At 32.1% G+C, this 25,750-nt stretch overlaps 1 protein-coding gene across 1 annotated transcript; it reads right to left on the bottom strand.

Annotated features, from left to right (window-relative positions):
• Nucleotides 1–1,181: 1,181 nt before the first annotated feature.
• LOC148274802 (uncharacterized) lies at nt 1,182–22,325 on the bottom strand. The gene is made up of 14 exons (XM_088236590.1): nt 21,929–22,325; nt 21,781–21,842; nt 20,449–20,665; nt 18,917–18,997; nt 15,675–15,818; nt 14,685–14,978; nt 14,079–14,243; nt 12,309–12,632; nt 10,149–10,372; nt 7,949–8,202; nt 6,418–6,722; nt 5,227–5,340; nt 2,863–3,025; nt 1,182–2,536 (listed from the first exon to the last, which is right to left on the bottom strand). The coding sequence occupies exons 1-14, from the start codon at nt 22,016–22,018 to the stop codon at nt 2,118–2,120; spliced, it is 2,856 nt and encodes a 951-aa protein (XP_088092716.1). The 5' UTR covers nt 22,019–22,325; the 3' UTR covers nt 1,182–2,117.
• Nucleotides 22,326–25,750: the final 3,425 nt, after the last annotated feature.

Here is a 25,750-nt window from a genome sequence, read left to right as displayed (position 1 = left end):
AGTATAAGGAACGACCAAACAGACTTTACATGCTTAATAGGGGACGTTAATGCTAAAAAAGGTAAAATGTTCTCTGATCTGGAGACTAGTGTGAAAGAATTCTGATTGCGAGCAAGAAACTTTTTAGTAATGTTTTTTTTTTATTTTATTTAAATTATTTATTGACAATTCTTGATGGAATTCCATTGTAATGATGTAATAACTTATATTTACATATAAGTTATTAATTTAAAAATACTTGGTACACTTTATTATTAAGGGGGGTGAAAGCGCTAATTGGTCAAATAAATAAGTGTACCAAGTATTTTTAAATTAATAACTTATATGTAAATATAAGTTATTACATCATTAAATAGTAATGTATTCGAGATACTATCCTCTAAGACCCTAGATACTAGGCAATCATCGCAACAGAACTGAGAAAGTCACCCTTTCCTTATTCAGGTACATGCGAAGCAATGAACCGCAGATTGAACCAACACCTTGCTAGAATAAACCTTTCCGAAACTTCTAGATGTAGGTTCTGCAAGGCAGATGAGGAAACACCTACACACATTCTTTGTGAATGTGATGCTTTACATCATAAAAGGAGCCTCATCCTCCGGAGGACCACTGGTTAAACCTGAGGATGTTTAAGAGCTCACCCCCTACCTAATAGCCCGATACTTTACGGATCTGGGCTTAGAGGGGGGATTTAGCAAAATGTAAACTCTTGCCTTCCAGACAGTAGCCAGGGTCTTTATGGACCTGGGCTTGGAGGGGGAGATTTAGCAAAATGTAAACTCTCGCCTTTCACACAGCAAACAGGCTCTTTATAGACTTAGGCTTGGAGGGTGAGAACTACTAACTACTAGAACTACTACAGAAAAAAACATTGGCAGAAAACAAGTAATGACATTGTGTAAAGAGGATGGTAGCGAAAGCAGGAACAGATCCGAAACACTAATACCCGTATGCAGAGACAAAACTAAGGTGAGGAAAGTACATTCTATTGTCTTCACCTTCGGGTTATTCTCCGCATTTGAGATTAGAATGTACTTTCCTCACCTTAAGTTTTGTCTCTGCATACGGGTATAAATATAGCTGAAGAGTTCTACGAAAAACTGTATACCTCACGAAAATCTAACGAAACATGATAAATGAAGTTATGCATCGATCATACAGCATCTTGGTAAATGGACAAATCATATAAAAGGGTTGAAAGTTATATATACCTTGGTCATAAAATAAAGCTCAGGAAAGATAATCAAAGGTGGAAATAGAAAGAAGGCGAGGTCTAGCATGGGTTGCCTTTGGTAAGCTCTCGTATATCCTGAGGTCTCTAAAATGACCACATTACTTAAAGAAACTTTTTGATGCTTGTGTTCTCCCTGTATTGACATATAGCTGTAAACCTTTTGCGTTTACGAAAAAAAAAACACAAATTATCAGTGACATAAAAAGCTATGGAAATGAGAATGCTGGGTATTTCGTTGAAAGTCACCGATGTGGCCACAGGGTTGCCAACCAGAAATAGAGCTGGGCTGGTCATATAGTCAGAACCACAGACTAGATGAACTAAAAGAGTCGTGGAATGGCGACCCAGAATAGGCAGAAGAAGTGTCGGCAGGCCTCAGACAAGGTGATCTGATGACATAAGATGGGTTGCAGGAAGTGGTTGGATGCAGCTGGCTTAGCATAGGAAATGTGGAAACTTAAGGGGGAGGCCTATATTCACCATTGGACAAGAAACGGCTGATGAAGATGATGAAATCACATACGAGTGTTAGAAATTATCCACATTAAATGTTTTTTTTTATGTTTCCAAAAGTAAAAGGCGTACAATTTTTTTTCAAATCAATGCAAACTAATAGCTCTTATTTCATCCATTCAATAAATTTTAATGCAAGTCATCAAAAAATTTGATTGAAAAAATATTAAAGATAAAAAAAGGTGACAAGAAAAATGATGTATTTCTTTGCTGCATTTTTAGAGTACCTACACTTGTTGATTCATATCTAAAATATGTGTAAATTAAAATAGCTTAAACATATCCTAATATATTTTGGGTCAATAATAAAATATATTTTACAATACCAATATTTGTGATTTTTCAGTAATTATTATTTGTGTCAGTGTTAGGTAATGTAGATGGACCATCCATACATTTGGCCATTACTTTCAAGAGGAAAATTTGATCCTAAACGAGTATCCTCTTGGAGAACAGTATCATTAGATTGGGAAGACATAATTTCATCATTAGAGATTACGTGATCCTTAGCATCATCATTGCTGCTATCCTTATCAGCCAATTCTTGTTTTTCTATTTTCATCTCTTTCATTTGAACAACTTTTGCTTCGGCACCACCATTTTTTGATTTAGATTTTTTAGTTGGCGTTTGATTCAAAGAAATCTTTTCATCGGTTTCCGGGATTTTATCCTTGTCTTTCTCGTTTATTTTTACTTTTTCTTTGGCATGTGTATTGAGATGTCTCTTCATATCTCCTTTCATTCTAAAAGCCTTTCCACATATTTCACATGTGTGTGGCTTCTCTCCTGCAATACAAAAATAGTTAAGCCACCACATTTCTATATATTGTGCCACATTTATGGTTGAAAAAAAAATTACAAATTTCATAAATTATAAAAATGGAAATGTATTTATTTCCATCACATTGGCGTTCGTTTGTCCTTTGCCACTAAAACAGGTATACATTTGTCTACATGGGATTCCACTGATATTCCAATTTAAATCATTCAATTAAAAAAAATCAAGTAACAAAATGTCTTTCACCGTATCCCCCAATCGATAACAAAATCTCTCGATGACCTTTTATCTGTCTGATAACTTAAACTACACACACTACCAAATATGAACAAACCTGTATGTATTCTCCTATGATTCTGAAGATATGAGCTAGCTCTGAACTTTTTATCACAGAAATCACATTCGTAGTTCTTTTCTCCTGTATGGATCCTGCGATGGACAATTAGAGAATACTTCCGAGCAAAGTCCTTACCGCAATATTCACACTGATGTTGTTTCTGTAAGATGAATTAAGAGATTAGACGATTAGAGGCAGTCAGAATTTACAAAAACCGAATATGTATACTTTTTCTTCTCAATTTACATTTTCATTACCTTTTACGGTGATAAGGCAATAATTAATACATCTGTCACAATAATTGCCATAATCAACACTTTCAATCATTTACAAAGGGAAGACTTTTATAATACTTTTTTTTTTATTTCCAAGAACCCAATTCTCAGGAAAACGATAATGATAATACAGAAGTTAATCTTCTGTTCCAGATGTATAATCTATTGGAACATGCAAAACAATTGGTTCCATATTCCTTATGTGAAGAATCGGTTGACGAAGTATGCACGAAAAGAAAGAGGCGACCGCAATATGAAATTAAGCCTAATAAATCATAGTGAAGGAGTGAATAAAAATGATAAAAATAAGAAAAGGTTCATAAATATTTTGGAAGAAAAAAGACTCAAAATTCATTGCAAACATATGTAAATGCCTGCTAACAAAAAAATGCTTCACCATTTCAGATGAAAAAAATAAAAATATTTAAGAGTTTTGGAAACATAAATTGTGATTAAAAAAATATTTTGTACGTGATATGGTGAAGCAGACGCAACCAAAATGCCAAAGATTTCAAAATGTCATAAGTTAAATTAAACGCAGTTGATCTTTCTTTTATGATTTTCCTCGGGAAGAAAATGATGTGAAAGTTTGAAAATCATGTTTCAAATCACTAAGGATTGGGGAATGCTCTGTAAGGAATCGGAAAAACGTAATCACATGAAAAAAAAAAGAAAAATATCTGCAGAATAAACCGAAATGCAACAATGGCGAATTCTTTATTAAATATTGCTATGATGCATAAGTTTAGTGCAACAACAAAAAAAAAAATTGAAAAAATATGGAGCCACCCAAATGCCTGTTGATTCAATGCATTCTACAATCAAATGTTACATAAAAAACAGGGACATAAATGTTTCTGCTGAATACATTTACATATGCCTCTTTGCCCGAAAAATTCCTAAGCCATATTCTTGAAAATATTAGTACTAAAATGAATCCAAGAAATTCAAATCTATTAAATTATCTCAGTAAATTCAATCTGGTAAGAAAGCTGGCGACCCGGTTTTTACTAGTATTTGGGCGCCACTTTACGAACCAACTGGGACGATTACCCCCATATGTATTTTTAACAAAAACGCCATATTGACATTTTACTAAATTGTGACAGGCGGTTGACGCATTTTAAGGAAGAATAAAGTCTATACATCAACAAATTACGACACAAAAAGTTTGAAAATGTGGTAATAGAAATATTATTTAGATTTTCCCTACCTTTTTTTATTACAAAATTTTGCTAAACATGCGAGTGATTTTTTATCAAACCAAATGGCATCCCCGGAAAACTAATTAATAGCTGAGGCTTGCCTGATTACTACTCGCTAAAATAGACAACTAAATTTGGGCAGAAAATAGTTACAGGTAACAAAAACATTTCATTACTATTAACTAAACTAAATTAAATTAACTAGTGATCCGCTGACATTCCATTTAATAAAATGGAAACAGAAATCATGAAGAGAAATTACATAACTTATAATTTACAAACTTTGAAAACAATTGGGAATCACCATTTACCAATACTAATCAATCAATGTATATATTATGTAGGACCGAAGGATACTAGTTTTCATAATAATAAACAGATGGCAGACAAAGTAGCTTTCGAAGCAATCAGAAAAAAATTGAGTATTTGGTTTATGAGATTTAGGAGAGTGCCTATATTGGGGGACGATCAAATAGTAAAATAAATATTCTATAGAAAAAAAGGAAATGTTTAAAAATCGATCAAATTTTTATTAAATTCAGTAGATCAGTAGATTTTGCCCAAAATCGGTAGGGTTGGCAAAGCTGATGACAGTTGAAATTCTGTGATACCATATTAATAAAAAAAACTATTGATTAAATAAATATTAATTATATTTAATGAAATCGTTGAAAATTGGTAAAATCATTCATGAAAGTTTTTACATTTTTTCTGGCAGAACAATTACACTATAGTAAATAAAATTTATTTTTATACATTTTTTCCATATTTTTTTTTTCTCATTTTAGCGTTTTCCTCAGTTTTACACTTTTTTGCTCCCTTGAAAAACGTAAAAAGGGGAGTTTTACTGTAGATATATGTTAGTAGAATTGTTTACAAACCTCATTAGAATGTATAGAAATAGAATGGTACTTAAGATCCCCCCACTGTCGGAATAACCTTCCACAATCTTTACACTTATACGGCTTTACTCCACTGTGTAAACGGGTGTGTACCTAAATAAAATACAAACATCAAAATTTAACCTCCATAAATAGATTTTAAAAACATTATTTCATTGAAATCAAATATGTATAAGCATGTAAATATTTTTTTTTTTTTAAATAATCGTATAACTTCTTCTAAGATGATTTTTTTACAATTCATTGCATGAGAAGATCAGGTTAGTCCCAGTTCATGGATTTTTAAATATTGCAATGAGAAATACCTTAAAAATAGAATATATAGGATCAACTTTTCGAGATCGTGCCCGGGACCCTATGTACGGAAGTCAAATGCACTAAACCGTGAGTTGTACATCACATAAATAACGGGAATAATTATGCTGATTGTAAAAAAGTTTCATGTAAATTTTTTTTTCAAATAAATGTTCAAAATACATCCAATGCTTTAAATTGGTACAAAATAAATAATTTAAACTGGACTTATTTATTTTAATTGAGAAGATTACAAGTACATATTATATACAAAATAATATTACTTTATAATAGATCTCAATATAAATATGCACTATACTTCAATAATATTAATCCTAAATGGTGTTAAAACACCAAATTTATGTTGATAATACTAATTTGTAATTGTAATTTATTCGTATCCAGGTGAATGAAGAATACAGTTGAGCGTGTAAAACAGAATAAGAACCCCGGGCGAATGTTTTTGACTCCATGACTATACTCAGGTAAAAATTGAGTGGAAATAATTATGCCTTATGCATGAAGATTCCTCGCAGCGTTCGCATTGAATATATGTTTGAAAGGTGGTTTTACACTGCAATATTTAACTGAACCTGGACTGGATCCTGAAGCATAAGACTTGAGATACATTGTAAAATTTATATTAGAAGCACTAACTTTGTGGTTATTCATTATAATAAAATAAATATAAGACAACTTATACCTTGATAATGAAGCTTGTGTAGCTTTGAAACCAGTCGGTAGAGAAAAAAAAAAGTGGTTAAAAACAAAGTTATTTTATATTTATTTTATTTATGAGATACATTGTATTTGTAAACCTATGCAACATAATGTGTAGTTATCTGAATTGTATTTTCAATAGCCATTTATACTCACTTTTAATGCACTGACTGAGAAAAACCTTTTGTTGCAAATAGTGCAAGGGTGAGGTCTGTATCCTTCATGTGAAAGCATGTGATATACCAAGGAGTTTCGGTGCCTAAACTCTTTGAAACATTTAGTACACGGTAACATTCCTTTAGAATTCTTTTTCACTATTAAGACCTCATCAGCGGCTTCATTTATGGAGCTCGTCTCTTCATTTTCTCCAACTACTAAATCGCTGTCATTTATAATTTCCCCGTCAACATCACCGCTGTCAACGATTACATCTGCTTCCATCATCCTTTGTAATACATCCTCTAAAATTAGAATTTTAATTAAAAAAATAATTTTATAAATAGACAATCAAAATCCATATCACTGGTAGTATTTTAAAACTAAAAAAAATCCTCTACTATTCTCCTGCCATGCCCAGTGTTGACATTTGCTTGTTAATAATAATAATAATTATGGATAACTTATATGGCGCCATTTTTGTAATATAATACCTCAAGGGCGCATTTATATAAAGATATGAATTTAATTTTAACTTTTTAATTAAAATTAAAAGAATCGGGTTGTGGTCCTGTGGCTAGTGTCTCAGACTCACGGACCAAAGGTCTGTGGTTCGAATCCCACTCTACCCCAACTTGATTCCCATTTTCTAATAGTGAGTTATTTACAACTCGTTGAAAATGGCCCTCAAAATGAAATATTTGGGTAAATCATAAGAACGCAAATATTTCTTTTTTTTTTTTTTTTTAAATTTAAGAAAAATAATTTACTTTTTCATATTACTTTTCCACCACATGCTAAGAATTTATTCAAATGATTTAGAGAACAATTGGGTTTTAAGTTTCTTCCGAAACATCACTTCACTCTCACAGTTTCGGATTTCTGCTGGGAGAGCATTCCATGCCGTAGGGCCTGCAACCGCAAATGCACGTTCGCCGAATTTAGTGCGCTGTTTGCGAAGTCAACATTATTAATTACAATGGGGAAATTAAAAAAAAGTTATAAGTAATAGAAAGGTTGTAGAACATATTGTAACCTACTGTAAAGAAGAAATAGTTAATAGTAGAAAAAATGAAAATGACTAGATTGCTGCAATGACAGGTACATTTTTTTATGCTTTTAGTGAAAAAAAAACATAATTAAAAAAGGGGATTAAAAAAAAATTAGCTAAGGTGAAATTCCGGACAACAAAGTTTGCAGTAGAGTAGTAAAAAAACAGTTATAAATGTTTTTAGAGCAGTCTGACAAAACCGTGGCCACCTCCCTCTCCCCATATAAACAAAAGTAAAACGGTATCTTACTTCAACATTTTGGAGCAACGTGGCTTGTTTGTTACTTGTTACAGTTTAATTAATCTTCATGAAACCTTTCCAGCAAGTGCTGGTACTATATTTTTTGTCCATGCTGATCTAAACTGTTATTTAGAAACAGTTTCACAAAACAGTTTAATTTGTGAAAGGGTAACTGTTAGTGCTACTTTTTATAAATAACCAGAACACTCATTACATAAATTTAAATATTCATAATGGACCTTTTAATTGTAGATGGCAATGCTGCGCGTGTTGTGAGTAATTTTTTCTACTGGGGAAAACTTCTTCGCAGAAAGGGCAACCCACGAGTTCTCTCTCCCCCTCTTCGTTTTCACCCTCCTCCCCTTCTGCATCACCCTCCATGTCACCCTCTCGGTCCCCCTCCGTGTCCACCCTCTCCTCGGTGCTCAGCCCCTCTGACATAACGCTGGCAACATTCTTGTCAGTCTCGATCTCTAATTCGTGTTTTATGTACCTGAATAAAACGAGATAGTTAGGATTTTTGGATAATATTTTGGAGTTATTTACATGTACATCATTGTACATACATATTTTTATGGTTACATTTTTTTATTTTCACTTCAGGGAACATATTTAAACATATTCTGCTGGTAAAACCACCGCTAGCTTACGTTTTTTTTTTAATGGTAAATTGCTCTAAAAATCACTGTAAATTAGTGTAAAAACTAAATTTGTTGCAATAGAGGGAAAACTTTTTTGAGAAGGGAATATGGAAGTCTTGGGATTTACAGGGCTTATGACATGTCGTTGGCTGGTTTAAGTGGCCATTTTACACACTCCAACATTCACCATGTTGCCTATGTTTTAACATCCACATTTCCTCAACTCTTCCATCTGTTGACATTTGTGAAGTAAAAAAGCTAAAACCTTTATCATGTGGGTGAGATTCATCCGGCTGAACCAATTCACCTACTAGGCAACGCCAGAAAACAATTTTTAAATTTTTTACTTCTTTTTTTACCAGTTAGTTAATTCAACAATGTTTTGAGTATGTCCAAATGTTTGCAGACTGGCTGGATATGATAAAGGATATGAGAATATGAAAGAATATTTCAGCTGTTTTACTTCACAAAAGTCAACAGATGGAAGAGTTGAGGGAATGTCGATGTTTAAACATAAGCAGAATGGTGAATGTTGCATAGAGTGTAAAATAGCCACTCAAACAAGCAGATGACAGGCCATAAGCCCTGTACATGCCTAAACTTCCATATTCCCTTCTCAAAAATGTTTTCCCTCTCTGTTGCAACAAATTTATATCTAAATGACTTCCTAGGAAGGAAATCCAGCCAGTCTGCAAACATTTGGACATATTCAAAACATTGTTGTGTAAAAACTATTCCAGAGTACCTAAGGAAGTTTTGGTGTATAAATATGGTAAATAAGTGTCGAGCGAAAAGTGAATTATAAATCTCATTCAAAAGTTCACGCTTTCATATTTCCCAAAGACACACTTTTACTTTTCAAATTGCTCTAAGCCAAACATTTTCCACTAATTAAATGTAAGTGAAAATACGCATTAAAATTATAGTATAAATAGTAGTCTTGTTAACTTTTAATGCTTCATGGTTAAGTATAGGTACTTGATAATTGTTATAGTTTATGCATGCTTTTCAAAGAGTAATAGCTGTATTCTGTTCATTTGTAATATTTAAATATGTGACCAGCATTGTAGCTAGGGGCTGTCCAAGCGGGCGGGTGCTAGAGGCGCAACCCTCAGGGGTGCGCACTTTGCAAACCCACCACTTTCTTTTCTCTTTCTCTTCCTAGAAACTAAGTCTTGGGGAATGCAAAATCCAAATCTCGCCAGAGGTGCTCACGACCCTAGCTACGACACTGTGTGTGATATTTGATGATGTGCAAATGATCCTCAAAACAGAATACAAAACACATTTGACATTTGTAAACATCAAAATTTTCAGACTTACGATGGCCATTTTGTTTCCAATGCCCAGGCCTTGAGTTGGTTAGATGGTGTTGGTTGTTTTATGTTTAAAGTTTCATTAACTTTTTAATTAATTCATTCATTTTGATGAATTTACAAAAAAGAAAAGTATTCTTTTAGGTTTTTTCAAACATCAAAAATTTTACGTTCCTTATAATAATAATAATAATAATGTATGGATAATTATATAGCGCCATTTTTGTGAAAATCACCTCAAGGGCGCTGTACACTTATATCTTCTTCTTCGTTTTTTAATGGCCTTTTCACCTCTCAACTCAGGTGTTCTGACCATGTTCCTTTTATCAAAAACCATATAATTTTATAGAAAAACAATGTTACTGTGAAAGGAAAAGTATGAATATGTAGTAAAATATTCTTAATAAAGTAAAACCTGAAAGCAATTTATTTACCTGTCGAATACAAAAACATAACAAGCTATAAAAAAAAAACAGCCTTACCAATTTTTGGTGTTGACATGTGACTGGTGAACTTGTCCATTCTCAATAGTAAGATGTGGTAATATATATTGATCATTGGGACCCAACGACGTCTGAATGAGGACAGTATTAGAATGGTCACTGGAGAGGTCTTCCCGAAGGTATTCTTCATTATCGGGTTCTACTACCACATGGATTCCTTCCATCAAGTCTTCCGGTTCACTAAACTCGCTCATCTCATCCATCTAGAGAAAAATGTTTTTAAAAAAAAACTATTATTGAAGAAAGTATTACTGTTATAGTTTAAAATGAGCCTACATACATAAGGCCAGATTTAATAATAAAGCATTTTCACAATGAAGAACAATTTTTTCAGCAGTAAAATAAAATATTTAATAATATCGTTAAATTATTCAAAACTTTCCATAAATGTATGAAACTAAGTGGACATTGTTGAGAAAAGAGTAAAATATAATTGGTAAAAGGTGAATAAAATGTTACATACATATTTGTCCTAATGTAATTATACCACATCTATTGTAATGGTAACAGATCTATCATTCAATATAATATATGTATTGCAACACAACGGGAGTTGTTTATAAAATGCTCAGAATGGCAAGCATTTATTGGGTTGATAACATTAAAAATTAAAAGGCAAAAAGAGTGACATAACACAAGGTTTTCGGAAGACAAATCTTGTTTGTTTATTTTATCAATTAAATCTTAACTTAGGAATTAGTGATTTTTAAAAAAAAGTACTAGTATAAATTGTAAGAATTGAAATGTATGCACTTTTTAAAAATGATTTTGAAAATCTGTCATTCTTATGAATAGATGTAATGTGAAAGACTAATATTTATTTATTTATTTATTCATATTTTTTCTATTACAAACCAAAATTCATAGAATTAAGAACAGTCCAGAAACCGCATAAGCACATCAAACAGAAGGCGACTCAACTACTCATAAATGAGTAGGTTTACGTTTTGACCCCATTAGTTTCTTTGTAGACGTCGCTCAGTACGCAACTTCTGATTTGAATTCAACTATGCCGTGTTGTGTCCTTTTGAAGTTTAGAAATACTGCTAAGATCTTAAAGAAACAGGATGCAATCACATTTCATTTGTAATTTGCAAATGAATGTGTATATAACAAATGCATTACTTAAAAATAGAATTATTTTTCCATCCGTCAGATTGTCGAAGAAACAAAATGGAAATATCGTTAGTGTTGCCAGGGTTTAACCAACAGTATTATTAATTATATAAACCAATTTTTTTTCACCCTACTTTGCTCATCTAATGAAAGAATTAATGAAAATTAGACCTCAGATTAAATAACGCCGTGGGGGACATTTGAACGACATTGTATTTAAAACAACAAGTATTATTTAACATGATATAAAAATATCAGTTTTATGTCAAATAAAATTTGTTTTATATTTTAAGTTCAAAGTTCATTATTTCAATTACTCTTATTAAATGACCCTTTACTTGTCTACTCTGTTGTGTCAATCAATGTTTCCGCGTGCACAATAAAATTTTAGAGAAATTAACAGATTACTTTTTTTACCTTACATTTGTGCTATGATTTTTTTTTTCCATCAAGCAACATTACCCGGCGACTTCACGAATGCACGCGGCAAAAGTAAGGCGGAGTGGGGGAATTATTGGACACAGTCCGATGTATTCAAATATGATTCTACGCTCCTTCTGGACTATTCTTAATTCTATGGGAAGACACTTAAACAAAAAGGTCCATTACACTGCACCTGCTTTTAATTTAGGTTAAGACAATAATTTATCCTTTATTGGTTGTTTACCTGTTTTTATTCTTCATTCGTGTGGCACACGCGGTGGCGCGAGGCCCGGGGCGTAATTATTACGAGATAATTTTGGCATTTTTGACACATCAAATGAATTTTTAAGCGTAAAACCGGGGTTATGAAAAGTATAAAAAACGTTAATTGGGGGAATATTTGTATAAGAATGTATGAAGAAAAATGGGTCCTGAACATTTAGGTGTAAAAAACGGGAAAACGTAAAATCGAGGAACGTAAAAACGAGGTTTTACTTTATATAATTAATTTATGTACATCTGTATTATTTATATTACAAAACGCACAATGAAAATGAAATGTGTAGAGTAAATGTGCATATATTATTAACTTTATCTCACCTTATCGTGGCTGTCCCTAATGTGCGCTTCATACTGTTTCTGTCTTCTAAATGTTTTAGGGCAATGGTGGCAGGAATATGATTTATCTATACTAATACTATATAATTGTTGCTTAGGGGGCTGTTGGTACATTAAGGCTTTATCGGTAGAAAACAAGGCATCTTTATCATTTGTACTAAATAAGGACTTCTCAGAACTCATAAATGTAGCCATTTTGTTGTGCGTATGGTACATGGAGGATTTATCAGGTTCTGAGCTTTCTAGGGAGAGTTCTACGAGAGCTTCGGGCAGCTGGGAGTTTCCCACAACCATACTATCAGCAATCTACAAAGATAAAAACAGTAAATATATGATTCAAGAGTTTTATATGACATGCATGCTTTTAATCCACTTTAAAATTCATAAAGATTTATTATATTTTTACAAGATATCCTAAATATTAATGTCCATTAATTTTTTTACATATTACCCTGTAAAATCTGTTTCATATAATGCATTATGGTGAAATATATATTTATATTACATAATAATTTATACGCATCTAAGTTATAAATTAAAAATACTTGGTACGCTTCCAGTTTTTTATTTGACCAATTACGGGTTGCACCCACTTATGGGCATCTTCAGACTGGTCTTTGTTATACTCAGATATTAATATTAATATTATTAATACATATACAATATCAGACTGGTCTCATTTATATGTACATAATATAGTACAATATACACACACTTCATAAATGTATACAGTGAAACCTCTATCTATCGTTCCTCGAATAATCTTTTTCCCGGATGTGTGGTTTATTTCTTCCAACTCCGAAATAATTTCATATAAAACATACAAAAATTGATCGCATCGATCGTTTCTCTATCCACCATTTTACCGCATTCATCGTTTGAATTACAATGCGTATTTGACATATTTTAATATTTTGTGTATGTTCTAATGAGCAGAACGTTCGAAAGAGAAAAAGAGATATAATGACAATTAGAACAAGTAAGGGTTTCTGAAGATGATTGGCTAAGACTTGATACAGACGAATTTCAACAATTTTGTGGGATAGAAACTATCGAAAGCTTGTGTGGCGCAAGGTTGAAGGAGACCGCTGAAGAGGTCGATATTGATGAAGAGGAGCCGTCGCCTGTACCTTCATTTTCAGAAGCATGCACCATCTTCGAAAGATTAAAAACATTCTACTACTCACATTCAATAACTGATGCCGAAAAAAATATTATTTGAAAAGCCGATAATATAATGTTGACTTACGGGAATAAAACAAGAAAAAAACAAACGTCGCTGAAAGATTATTTCCAATGCATTAAACTTTAAATTTTTTTTTGTTTTTGTCCTGCTTTCTAATTTTATTTAAATACATTTATTTACACCTGAAACTTGTATCTTTTTTAGATTTTTTTTAGAATTGTAATGCAGATTGCCAGGGCGGTATCTTTACCCGATATTATCTCCTTGTGTATTGACCTCTTATTCCCGCATTCATTGTTTTCCCACATTCATAGTTTATTTCAATAAGTCCCTTTAAAAAGATAGATAGAGGTTTCACTGTATTCACTTGGTATTTGTTTTTTACATCATATTTATTTTGAGAATTTTAATGAAAAAAAATATTTATGTATAAAAAAAACCAAGGGATATTTTTTTAAATAATGGAACAGCCCGAAACAATAAGACCAATGTAATTCGTACTGATACATCTAAATTTGTGTTTAACATAAATTACAAAATCATAATTATACATAGTATTTAATTACCTTTTCCATAGCTATGTTACTGTTATCATGTTGCATTTGGTCCATAGCATTTCCAATTATTGTTGAATTTAGAGGCTCATAGTGTTGCTTTAGATGATGGAAAAATTGTATTTGGTCTTCTCCATAATAATCTCCGCAAAGTTGGCAGATAAATAACGCCCGCTCCTGATACATAGACATACACTTTTATTACAACACACACAATAAAAAATATTCACATTGTTTATATACTAAGCTTTTTTCTAGAATATTTGTAGAGTTGTTACATACTGGCAAAGTATTATTTACTGGATACACTGATACAGGTTTCTGTGGTTAGGTTAGTCAAAACCCTTAATGCCCTTGAATCCGGAGCCAGTCAGCTATACTCGTATTAATATATGTATATTAGAAAGTGTAACTATGCGACTGACATTGGTGTTCTGTATTCAAGTGTACATTTCTTTACATATTTATAATAATACAAGTTGATTACCACTACTTATTGTAGATTATATATATTTATGTGACAATTTATTTAACCAATTACGAGTAAGCCACTAATTGGAATTTACGAAAATTGTCTGTTGGCTTTCCAATAAATTAAAATAAAATTAAGGATCATACCCCATGCACAGCGTTGTGATCTGTTTGCGTGGCACCCAAGGAATGTTGTTCAGGAGCTGCCATAACTTCGTCTCCCACTCCCTCTTGAAGGATCCCGACAGTTTGTTGTACATCTTCATTGCATTGGTTATTTGTCAAAAGACAGACAGTGTTCTTCTTCAACTTTCTGGAAATTCTTTTCTTATGGGGTAAACTCTTTCTGTTCTGCTGTTGCTTGTTAATGACTAGAGATGGATTACTTAAATCTGCTTCACATTCCTCAGACTTTAGCTGTGAATCATCATCACCAGTATCCTACAAATCACAAAAAGAAAATACATCAATCTTATTCATTCTGAAGAAACAAAATCCAAAATATATTGTTAACATAATATATAGCTTCATTTGTACATTTTAAAAACAAACTCTATAATACTAAGCATAAAATAAAAATACATAATAATAGTTGGTTATTTTATTGGCGATCATTATGTGTAAAACGGCCAAGTATAAAATATGTAGGTTTTTGTTTATATATGTATATGTATTAATATCTCATACTGTATTATTAATTTATAAACACTTTTTCAATAATATTTTATGTAAATGGCAAAAATGCCACGTATAAATAAAAAAATATGCGGGTATTTATTTATTTAGCGATTTATACATACACAATGGTTTATACATATAAAAGTGGTTTAAGACAATTTCTTACAACAAAATCAAACAGTTCGATGGAGAAAAAATACAATTCCATGGACATATTGCATATTAGAAATAAAATATAAATATTCATATTTTTTATCCAATTCATTAAAATAAAAAGTAACCTCTCCACTATGTGAAGAAGAGGGGTTAAAGTGGGAACAAGAGAAGGAAAGGAAGTGATATTTTAATTTACAAACTACATAATTATTCCTAATAAGAAACCTCATTCTTTACCTTAAAATAAACATTAATTTTGTGACACTTTAAAACAGTTTTGTGCTTTTGATGAAAATAATGTACCTTGTAATTCTTGGAATGATGATATTGGTCTACCGGTTTTGCGTGATACCATTCTGTATCTTGCGCTCTCTTTAGCGGGGGTAATGGAGGCAGTAAATTAGACACTTCTACGATATCCGATCCCCTCAGATCTGCTTGCCCATCCTAAATTTAAACATAATAGCACATTATTAAAATTACTTGATAAAAGAATTATGACATTTGTTCAAATAAATCATTCAATCAATCATGTTTGACACCACTGCAACCTCATCACTCGTTAATTTTAATGTACCAAAAAGGACAACTCGCCAAACCTTCCAATACTGTGGCAATAATACCATTACATATAGTAAAAATACAGTCATCAATAGACTGCACACTCCGGGAAATAAGTACCAAAACATTTATTCATTTCATATGAAGTATAGTAGCCTACAAGGCCCTTTTCTTATATTTCATGAGTGGGAGAGATTAGACTTAGATGTTTCTAAATAAAAATGTTTTTTTTATTTTCGATTGAATGTAATTTCTTATTCCTTAATCAACATGTTTTTTTTCTTCGGTTTAATTTTGTTGCGTATTATGTCCATATACCTACACAAAATTTTTTTCTTTTTTAATCTTTAAAAATATGTTTTTAATTATTTTTAAATTGTTATAAGGTGTACAACTTTGCTTCCGTCGTTTCCCCATAGACGGCTTTAGCGGTAAGAAGTGGTCGAAATAAATAGATCATACAAATCATGCAATAAACTTGGCCATCTGTCAACATAACCTCATATAAACATTATTCAATTTGTGTCTGCATCATATAATTATTCTTGATAAAAACGTCAGTTTTTGAGCCAAATTCTCGTCATTTGTGGGAGGTTTTAATTTTCTGTTTCAATATGAAGAAATCTGCGACTGAGGCTCATCGAATGCTCTGAAATACTTATGGTGAGGCCGTTATTAGTAAAAGAACGTGCCGTGAGTGATTTCAATGCTTCAAGACAGCCCCATAGCGGTGGAAGAGAGAAGATTTTCAAAGATGCAGAATTGGAGGCATTACTTGATGAAGACTCCTGTCAAAGTCAAAAAGAATTGGCGTGATCATTGGAAGTGACTAAACAAACAATTTCAAAAACGCCTCAGAAGCATGGAGATTGGGTGCCCTACACGTTGATGATAAACCGAGAGATGTTGAACGGCGTTTGTTTGCTTGTGAACAGTTGCTTGAAAGGCATAGATGGAAGGGATATCTGCATCGCATTGTGACTGAGGACGAAAAATGGGTTCGTTACGATAACCCCGAGTGCAGAAAATCATGAAGAATTTCCAGCCACGATTTCAAGGTCATGCTCTGTATATAGTGGAACCAGTTCGGTGTAGTGTATTATGAGCTGTTAAAACCGAGTGAAAAAATCACAGGCGATTGTTATAGAACGCAATGAATGTGTTTGAGTGCAATGCCGCAATACGAGAGACTAAGACACAAAGTGTTGTGAAAGTGGTCAAGACAGACTTGGGAACGTTGAAATGGGAAGCTCTTCCTCATCCGCCGTATTTTCCAGACGTTGCTTCCTTTGACTATCACTTGTTTCGATCAACGGCACAGCCCGGCTGACCAGCACTTCCGGTCTAATGAAGAAGTAAAAAATTGGATCGGTTCGCGGATCGCTTCTAAAGGTGACTAGTTTTTTCAATGCGGGATTCGTACGCTGCCTGAAAGATGGGAGGAAGTAGTGGCCAGTGATTGAAAATACTTTAAATCATAAATATATAAATAGTTTTTCACAAGAAGCAAAATTGTACACCTAATAATTAAACTGTTTCCCTTTGAATGACATTAATATGTTATTTATTTGTTATACTATTTACCTTTTTCACACTTTTTTGGTTTACATTTTTTTTAAATGTCATTTTTACAAATAACTTTACTCCATTTGCTTGGAATTAGCAAAATTGCTTACCGGGAATCGAACCCAGAACCCTCCGTATGTGAAGCAAGCGTTTTAACCACCACGGGGGGTCACTATTATTTTATTAAAATCACAAAGTACTTTAAAACATGAAAATTAAAACAATAGTGTGTCTCATGACAACATCATCATCCCCTTTCCGCACCTAATGGTACATAGGGCACTGCATTGGTACACCGAACGCAGCGTATCTTGATCATTTTTGTTACATGAAGGTAAGATGATCAGTCTTACGCTTCAGTTACCAGTCCAGGTACTATGAAATATTTTAGTGTAAAAACACCCTTTTTAAATAAATATTTCATATCATCTATGTCCGGAATCAAACCCGAGACCTCTTGCATGGCAGGCTAAAGCGCTGACCATTACACCACGAGGCCGACATGACAACAGTTTTCTAAAATTAATTTTTGAATCATAAACGGTGTTTTATTCTTATTTTAATACAATTCATTTTATGTTAGTTTTGTGCGTAAATATTTTAGTGATAAATAAAACAATCTACGAAAATGTATAATTTTTAAAAAATATACTTTTTTAGAATGTCTAAATTTTTGTAGACATGTACTGGATTTCGCCGTCTAGAGGTTATCAAGATTTACTGATTTACTGATGATACACCAGAGATTGATGATACACTAGATTTATTTAAGAAATTTAGAGAAATCTAGGCTTATGACTTGTCATTGGCTCGTTTATGTGATCATTTTACACACTTTGCAACATTTACCATTATGCCCAACTTTAAACATCTGTATATTTTAAATTTTTCTATCTGTTGAATAATGTTTTTTATGAATGGAAACACTATTTTATTATTTATTGTTTTAGCATTTATTTAAGGGTTTTTTTTTTTTTAATTTAAAATGAAACACCTTGCCTCTTTCACCTGACCCTATCAGTACCTAAGTACGAATCTGTGTATATATTTTATTTTATTTTATATTTACACCTGACGATGAGTAATTCAGAATACCTGAAACTAGTTGTGTTATAATATATTAAACTCTTATGTAGTAAACATTACAAAGTATTTCATTTAAAATAAATGAAAACACAATTTATTTGTCTTGTGATATTTCAAGTAAAAAATTCTAATGTTTGCGGTCAATTACTAGATTTCACAATATTGACTAAACAGAAAGTTATATAAATTACAGTATTATTTATAAACAGAATCTTGAATATGAAAAAACTGCAATAATTATTCATTCATTCTAGGTCACTGGAGCTGATATGTAGATACATGGGAACGTTTTAAAAATAATTATGAATAAAAATCATCACTTGTTTACATACCGAATTATGATGTTGGTAAAGCCGAATAGAATTATTTAACAAGACACTTGATGATTCTATTGATCGCTCATTGCACACAATCTGAAAAAAAATGTTAATAAATCTTCAATTCATAGTAAAAACATATATGTAAAACATGTTAATAAGCAATCATATGTTTAATATAAGTATTCTTGTTTGAAAATGAAAAAGTTTGATGCCACCCGAAACTCCATTGAAAAAATGTTATGTTGCCATCATTTATCAATTGGTTCGCCAATTCGATTTCCTAAGCAACTAGGCAGAGTTGGGTGAGAAAACAAGAAAATATTATTTAAAAAAATCTGAGATATGAAAAATCATCGAGGCCACAAAATAACATGAAAAATTGTTTAGTACATTTAAATAATACAGTACCATAAACTAGTATAAAATCGACTGAGTTTAGGGAAAGGTTTCGAAACCATAATTTGTAGATTTACTTAATGTGTTTTTGACCAATTATGTGGGTCTCATACACATTCCGGCAAAAGGATTGCGCCAATAGGTGTTTGCGGTTTAAATATTTTTGCTAGAATAAGATCTACTTAATTGGTTATAAACAGGTTTAAAATAATTAAACCGACTCTTCTATAATTTTGGTTTGAAGCCTTTTTTCTAAACACAGTCTATATAGAATCATATGATATCAATTTTTGAAATTAGTGTGGGAGAGTATTGTGAAGTTCCACCTATAGATGTCACCCATATCCGCGATCACACTCTCTCTTACCATCTACATTTAGAAGTCTACACTCATGTTTCAATTATTGTATTATCTATTCCGTATCCTGCCTTGCAAACGGTAGATTTTACTCTTATTATTGTAGATCTTGCAATATAAAGCATCACATTCAGTTAGAATGTGTACTGGTGTTTCATCATCTGCAACGCAGAACCTTCACCTAGTTTCAGAATGGTAGATCACACAAATAACAAAAACAAACCTAAACCAAAGCCCAGCAACGTAATATTTAAAAAAAAAAAAAATATTGATCTTCCGCATGCACATCTCTTTTTGTCTTTTTCTTTTTTCATTATTTCAATATAAGATTTAAAAATGTAAAATGTAATGTATAACAATATTTGAGTTTGTCCAAATGTTTTTAGACAAATGACTGGATTTCACCCCCTCGGGAGTCATTAAGATCAACAAATTACAACAGGGATAGAGAACACCTTAAAAAAGGGAATATGGAAGTCTAGGCATTTACAGGGCTTATGACCTGTCTTTGGCTGGTTTGAGTGGCCACTTTGCACACTGTAACTAAAATCAACAAATGGAAGAATTTAAGAAATATGGATGTTCAAATATAGGCAAAATGGTGAATGTTACACAGTGTATAAAGAAGCCACTCAAACCAGCCAATGACAGGTCATAAGTCCTGTAAATGCCTAGACTTCCATATTCCTTTCTTTAAGGTTTTCTCCATCCCTGTTGTAATTTGTTGTATTGTATTAATTTACACATTTAGAGTAAGAAAATAACTTTGTTCCGGTGGCTGGCAACTTACAGTGGCAATATTTCCCAACTCATGCATGAGGAGGTTATTCCTCACACGCTGATCAAATTGCGAAGCCACCAGCGCGACAGCCGCTATTCGGCGGTCGTGATCAGCCTGGGACTCCCCTTGATCTCCTCTGCCACCATCACCCCCCCCATCCTCACCATCCACAAGTAAATCAGCACCCCATTCGCAGAGTTGACCATCTTCATTCACATTCACTTGCCTAAAAATATTCAAAAGTTTTTTTTATGAAAATAAATATTTGCATTCATGATTTACCCAAAATTTTGGGGCAATTTTCAATGAGTTGTAAAGAACTGACTATTATTAGAAAATGGAAATCAAGTTGCGAAAAGTTACTTATTTCACTTCCATATTCTTTACTCCTTCGCTGTTGTGATATCTTTGGTACCATGATAAAAAATCTCTTGAGGGTTAAATAAAATATATACATACTTAAAATATTAGGAATGAGAAAAAAATTATAAAAATTACACATTTAATTAAATTCGGATAAAATAATTCAACTTTGTCGCAACTGTTTTTTTATAGAATGAATATAAGACAAGTACAGCTGTCTAAATACTTGGACTTAGATTAGAAATACATATCTAATAGAATGACAAATCTAATACGGACAGTTTTCAAGGGAATCACATTTGCTTAGCGATGTTGGCATAATATTATGCTATATTTTAATATTTATTAATGGCCGTAGTCAATTCGTACAAATTGTATAACATAGTTAAAAAGTAATAAAATATAAGATTAAGTTTATAAATCATACATACGTATTATGATGTACACATAAGCACACTATGTATGTTGTATAAGTTAGTACGAATAATTTTAATTTTAAATATTTATAGATTAATTTTATTATATTGACATTAATCAAACTATGAACAGGATTACCAGAGAGAACTTAACTGTCACAAACAGCGTATTAACTTTACTTCAGATTTTTATTTTCTCCTGAGAATTGCTAGTAAACAACTTATTAAAATAGCTATCAAAAGAATTATTTCTCATGTAGCAAGTCTGCGGCAAAACACCTGCAACTTTACAGATTTAGTATGAAAGAAGACGATTTTTATATATTTACATGCAAAAAATAAAATATTATGAAACGACATAACTTTTATAGTTACTTGTCAACAAAATATACGAAAATGTTTATTATTTCAAAAATTATTGGCACAGATATTAAATATAATAAAATAAAATAACTCTTATAATAAACTATTAACATGAACAATTCCCGGAGGTTTCGTTAAAATCTAAGATTTTCGGGCTGATTTGGAATGAAATTTCTCAAATATGTAATGTCGTAATTACCTGCACAATGCCTGTGATTCAAAAGTATTTTGGTGCAGGGTCCCGCCATTTACCGTAATATCCTGAAAATAATTTTTTTTCAATTTAAAAACAAAAACATTCCTCAGTCGGAGTGATTGAAAAAACAGCGTGTGATAAAGCCGGATACCTCGGTCACTGAGTGATGAGGCGAAATGTAATGTGTTACATTTTCCAATGATTTTTCCTGGGCCAGTAAACTTCCTTCAACCGTACGCATTTTTTATGAATTTTCATATAACTTGTAGACACAAAACATTAATTAAAGCATTTAAAATTGGCGCTGTAGCAAATTGACAGCTGATACACCAAGGTCATATACAAGAAGAAGACATTGTAAAGCATCACAAGTGTGCACCGAAACGTTAAATTTTAGTTCGAAACACATAAACACAATATCGGGAGAAAAAAACTATAACCCGTAAAACTAAATATTCAAATATTGAAGAAAAATAATAACTTAAATATTAAAAGCAAACAACTTCCATCTTTTGACACACGACAACCCACAAATTATTTGTAAATCTGTAATAGATTCGCAAATTCTGCGTATTCTATGATTCTTTATGGATGGTGTCATCTATGGGAAAAAAATATAGAGTATAGTACCTACCTTAGTTTGAGTCAAATGAGGAACTTCAGCCCTGCGGGAATTTGGATACAAAAAATGTTTCCTTGCGCGGGGTAAAAATTAGCGCATTAAATTGTACTGAAAGGTTTCTTGAAAATATACGGAAAAAATAATAAAAAATATTTTAATAAAAACTCACTACTTTGAATGACGTCACTGGTTCATGTGAATCAACCTATGATCTGAGAGCTATGGAAGATTTTTTTACAAAATTTTAAAAGAAGTGATTTTAACCAAATTTAAAGGTTATCAGATAAAGAAAAATATAAAAAGGAAGGCGAGTGCCCGGAACCAGGATGAACGGTGCACTAACATCAATCTTGGCAAATAAATGTTTATCGCAGAAGGCATTATTAACAGTTTATAAGTTTTATAATGAGAAAGTTCAGTGGTTTTTTTCAATTTTTTTATTTGTTAATAGACTGTTAAACTAAGTCAATTTTTTTTTTTAATTTTTACATATCGTATTATCGGCGCTACGATTTTTTTAAGTTTTGTATTTCTGAAATAACTCCGCGTGTGACGTCAGAGGTTCATTTCCGCTTATTCTCATTCGGTTCTTCCCATTGGTCCAGAAGCGACAAGCAGACCGGAAATCTTCCATAGCTCTCAGATCATAGGTTGATTCACATGAACCAGTGACGTCATTTAAAGTAGTGCGTTTTTATCAAAATATTTTTAATTATTTTTACTGTACATTTTCAAGAAACTTTGCAATACAATTTAACGCTCTAATTTTTACCCCGCGTAAGAAAATATTTTTTGTATCCAATTTCCCGTAGGGCTGAAGTTCCTCATTAGCAATTCAGCCTGGTGCCGACATTTATGCATGAAAGTGAGGTATAGAATCAAAAAAAAAGATGAAAGTAAGCTTATAGCTCTCGGGCGAATGTATGCTAAAACATTTAATAAAAGGTGAACATGTTAATTTATTTATTATGGATACAGCCGAAGTCAATTACAACAGTTACACGAAGAAACATACGAGTATATGCAAGAAACTGAACAAAAATAACATAAAGCTATGTAGCAAAGACAAACAAGAGCAATACAATAATGCTCTTCAATATATTCATAAACACAATAAACATGTAAGATTTCTAGCTTAACCATGCCAATCCATCTTCATCCACTGTTTTAGTGGCGATGAGATCTATGAAAAGCCGGAAGATCTATTCCAAAGAGTTATAAGTTGTGCGACGAATTGACCAATCTACACATTCTGGATATTGGGCCATAAAAACAAAAGTTGCTATTAGAAGATTTAATATATATATCAGATTTCGATTATGTCCAGATTATTGCATTATATAAGGCTGAGACAGACATTATAGACTAAATTGTCTTTATTTTATTATTCCTTTCTGTTTGTGTTGTTATTACGTTTATTATAATTTGTTGATCCCGTTAAATAAAACGTCAAATAATACCCGTTCTGTAAAAGTTTGTTTTTTAAACAAAATTTAACATGTCTTTAAAAGTATCTAACAGCACCCAACAAGTATTAATTATTAGAAAAATAGGCATAGTTAAATACGTAGGTCTTCAGTTACCTTTGTATCAGAGTTTTAAAAAAAACCCATAGAATCAAAACCTAAAATTTTTGACGTTTTCAAACGTCAAAAAAAAGGCCCACATCATTTTAGTGCCTAGGCCTTGAGTCAAGAAATGGTGTTGGGTGTTACATCAACCATCACGCAAAGAAAACTTCTATACTAAAAAAAGTTTCTTCCTCCCCAAAATAGTCTATGGAATATCGTAGTGATGAAATAAGCAATTAATGAAAATAGTAAATATTGAGTTTATAATCGATTATAGAATCACAAAATTTTACAGTTGGTGAGTATTAGGTATTTAAATTGTTTTATGATTTAAGCTTTCAAATTTCTGTAACTACGAGTTACGAATGTATATGCTTTATACAAGGAAAAATACTCTAGGGTGGTTTGCGGAAATTATAGCCTTTTAGGCGCTGTTAGCAAAATGGATGGCAGGATACTGGCTGAAAGAGTAAAAAAATGTCTAAAGATACAGTTTGGAATATACAGAGTGGCTTTATGAACGGAAGAGGATGTATGAATAATGTGAGCATTTATTTTTGTCCTCAAAATGGGACATCTACCAATTTTTACATATAAGTATGTGTATTCACAATGTAAACATTTATTTTTGTCCTCAAAACGGGAAACCCACCAATTTTTACGTAATAGTATGTGTATTCAAGAAAACGCGTATTTTCGCAAAATTTTTATTTTAAATAATTTTAAAAAGGAATGTTGATGAAGAAAAGAAAAGAACAGGATTGAATAATATCAAAAATTTATGTTGTTTTATATTTTCCTGATGAACAAATTTTCTCAAGTATTACTGAGTTTGCTTTTAATAAGAATAAAATTCTCGCAAGCATTTTTAAAAATTGATTTTAATTAACAACATCGCCTTAAGAACTGCGATTTGTTCATTAGTGAAAAAACTCTTTCTACGGGTGAATTAGTTCCGGGCTGGCATAAAATGTATTCAATAACTATACGAAAGTTTTTATGATTTAAATTATTGGTGCGAAAGTTTTGGAACATTTCCGCTCAACGACTTTTGATTGAAACGTTCCCAATGTTCCATTCTGTCAATTTTTGCGGTGAAATATATTTGGTAATAAATGAATATTCATCAAATACTTCTGTATCTTAGATATAATTGATAAATCCGTTTTGAATCAATATATACATTTCACCTTGAATTTTTTCCCAAGTAGGTATTTTGGTTAAATCCACCCATTTAAATATTTCTTATTCTTCAAAGAACAAAGTCCACTGCTCCAAATATTATTTGCTTATTTTATATAATTCAGCAGCTGTAGTTTTAATTTGTTTTTCAACACTTATAAAAAATGTTACCGTGTACACACTACAGCTTTCTTTTTGAAAACGGGACATTTCGACGTCCCGAAACTATGCTTGGGGACAACGGGACGGGCTTCGTAAAAACGCGACGTATGGTCACTTTATGTATGCATCAAATATTTGCTCTGCGAAATATGACCGAAAAAGTTTTGGCTAAACACCAAAATATTTTCTGCGCATTTGTCGATATGCAAAAAGCATTAGACAGAGAGTTGACAAACAAAAATTGTGGAAGGTTTTATCGGAGTATGGAGTGAATGCTAACCTGATACGGGCTATTGTGTTACTGTATTAGGACAGCACAGCATGTGTGAGGGTTAGTGGGTCATTCTCATCGCGGTTTGCATTCTTAAGGGAGTCAAACAGGGGTGTTTAATATCATAATAGTTGTTCTACGTAAACATCGATAACTGTATGAAAG

Source organism: Micrasema longulum, unplaced genomic scaffold, assembly GCF_059751315.1.
Source record: "Micrasema longulum isolate JH-2025_06_02 unplaced genomic scaffold, ASM5975131v1 h1tg001578l, whole genome shotgun sequence".
NCBI classification, from domain to species: domain Eukaryota; kingdom Metazoa; phylum Arthropoda; class Insecta; order Trichoptera; family Brachycentridae; genus Micrasema; species Micrasema longulum.
This window is presented reverse-complemented; position numbering and strand designations above follow the sequence as displayed.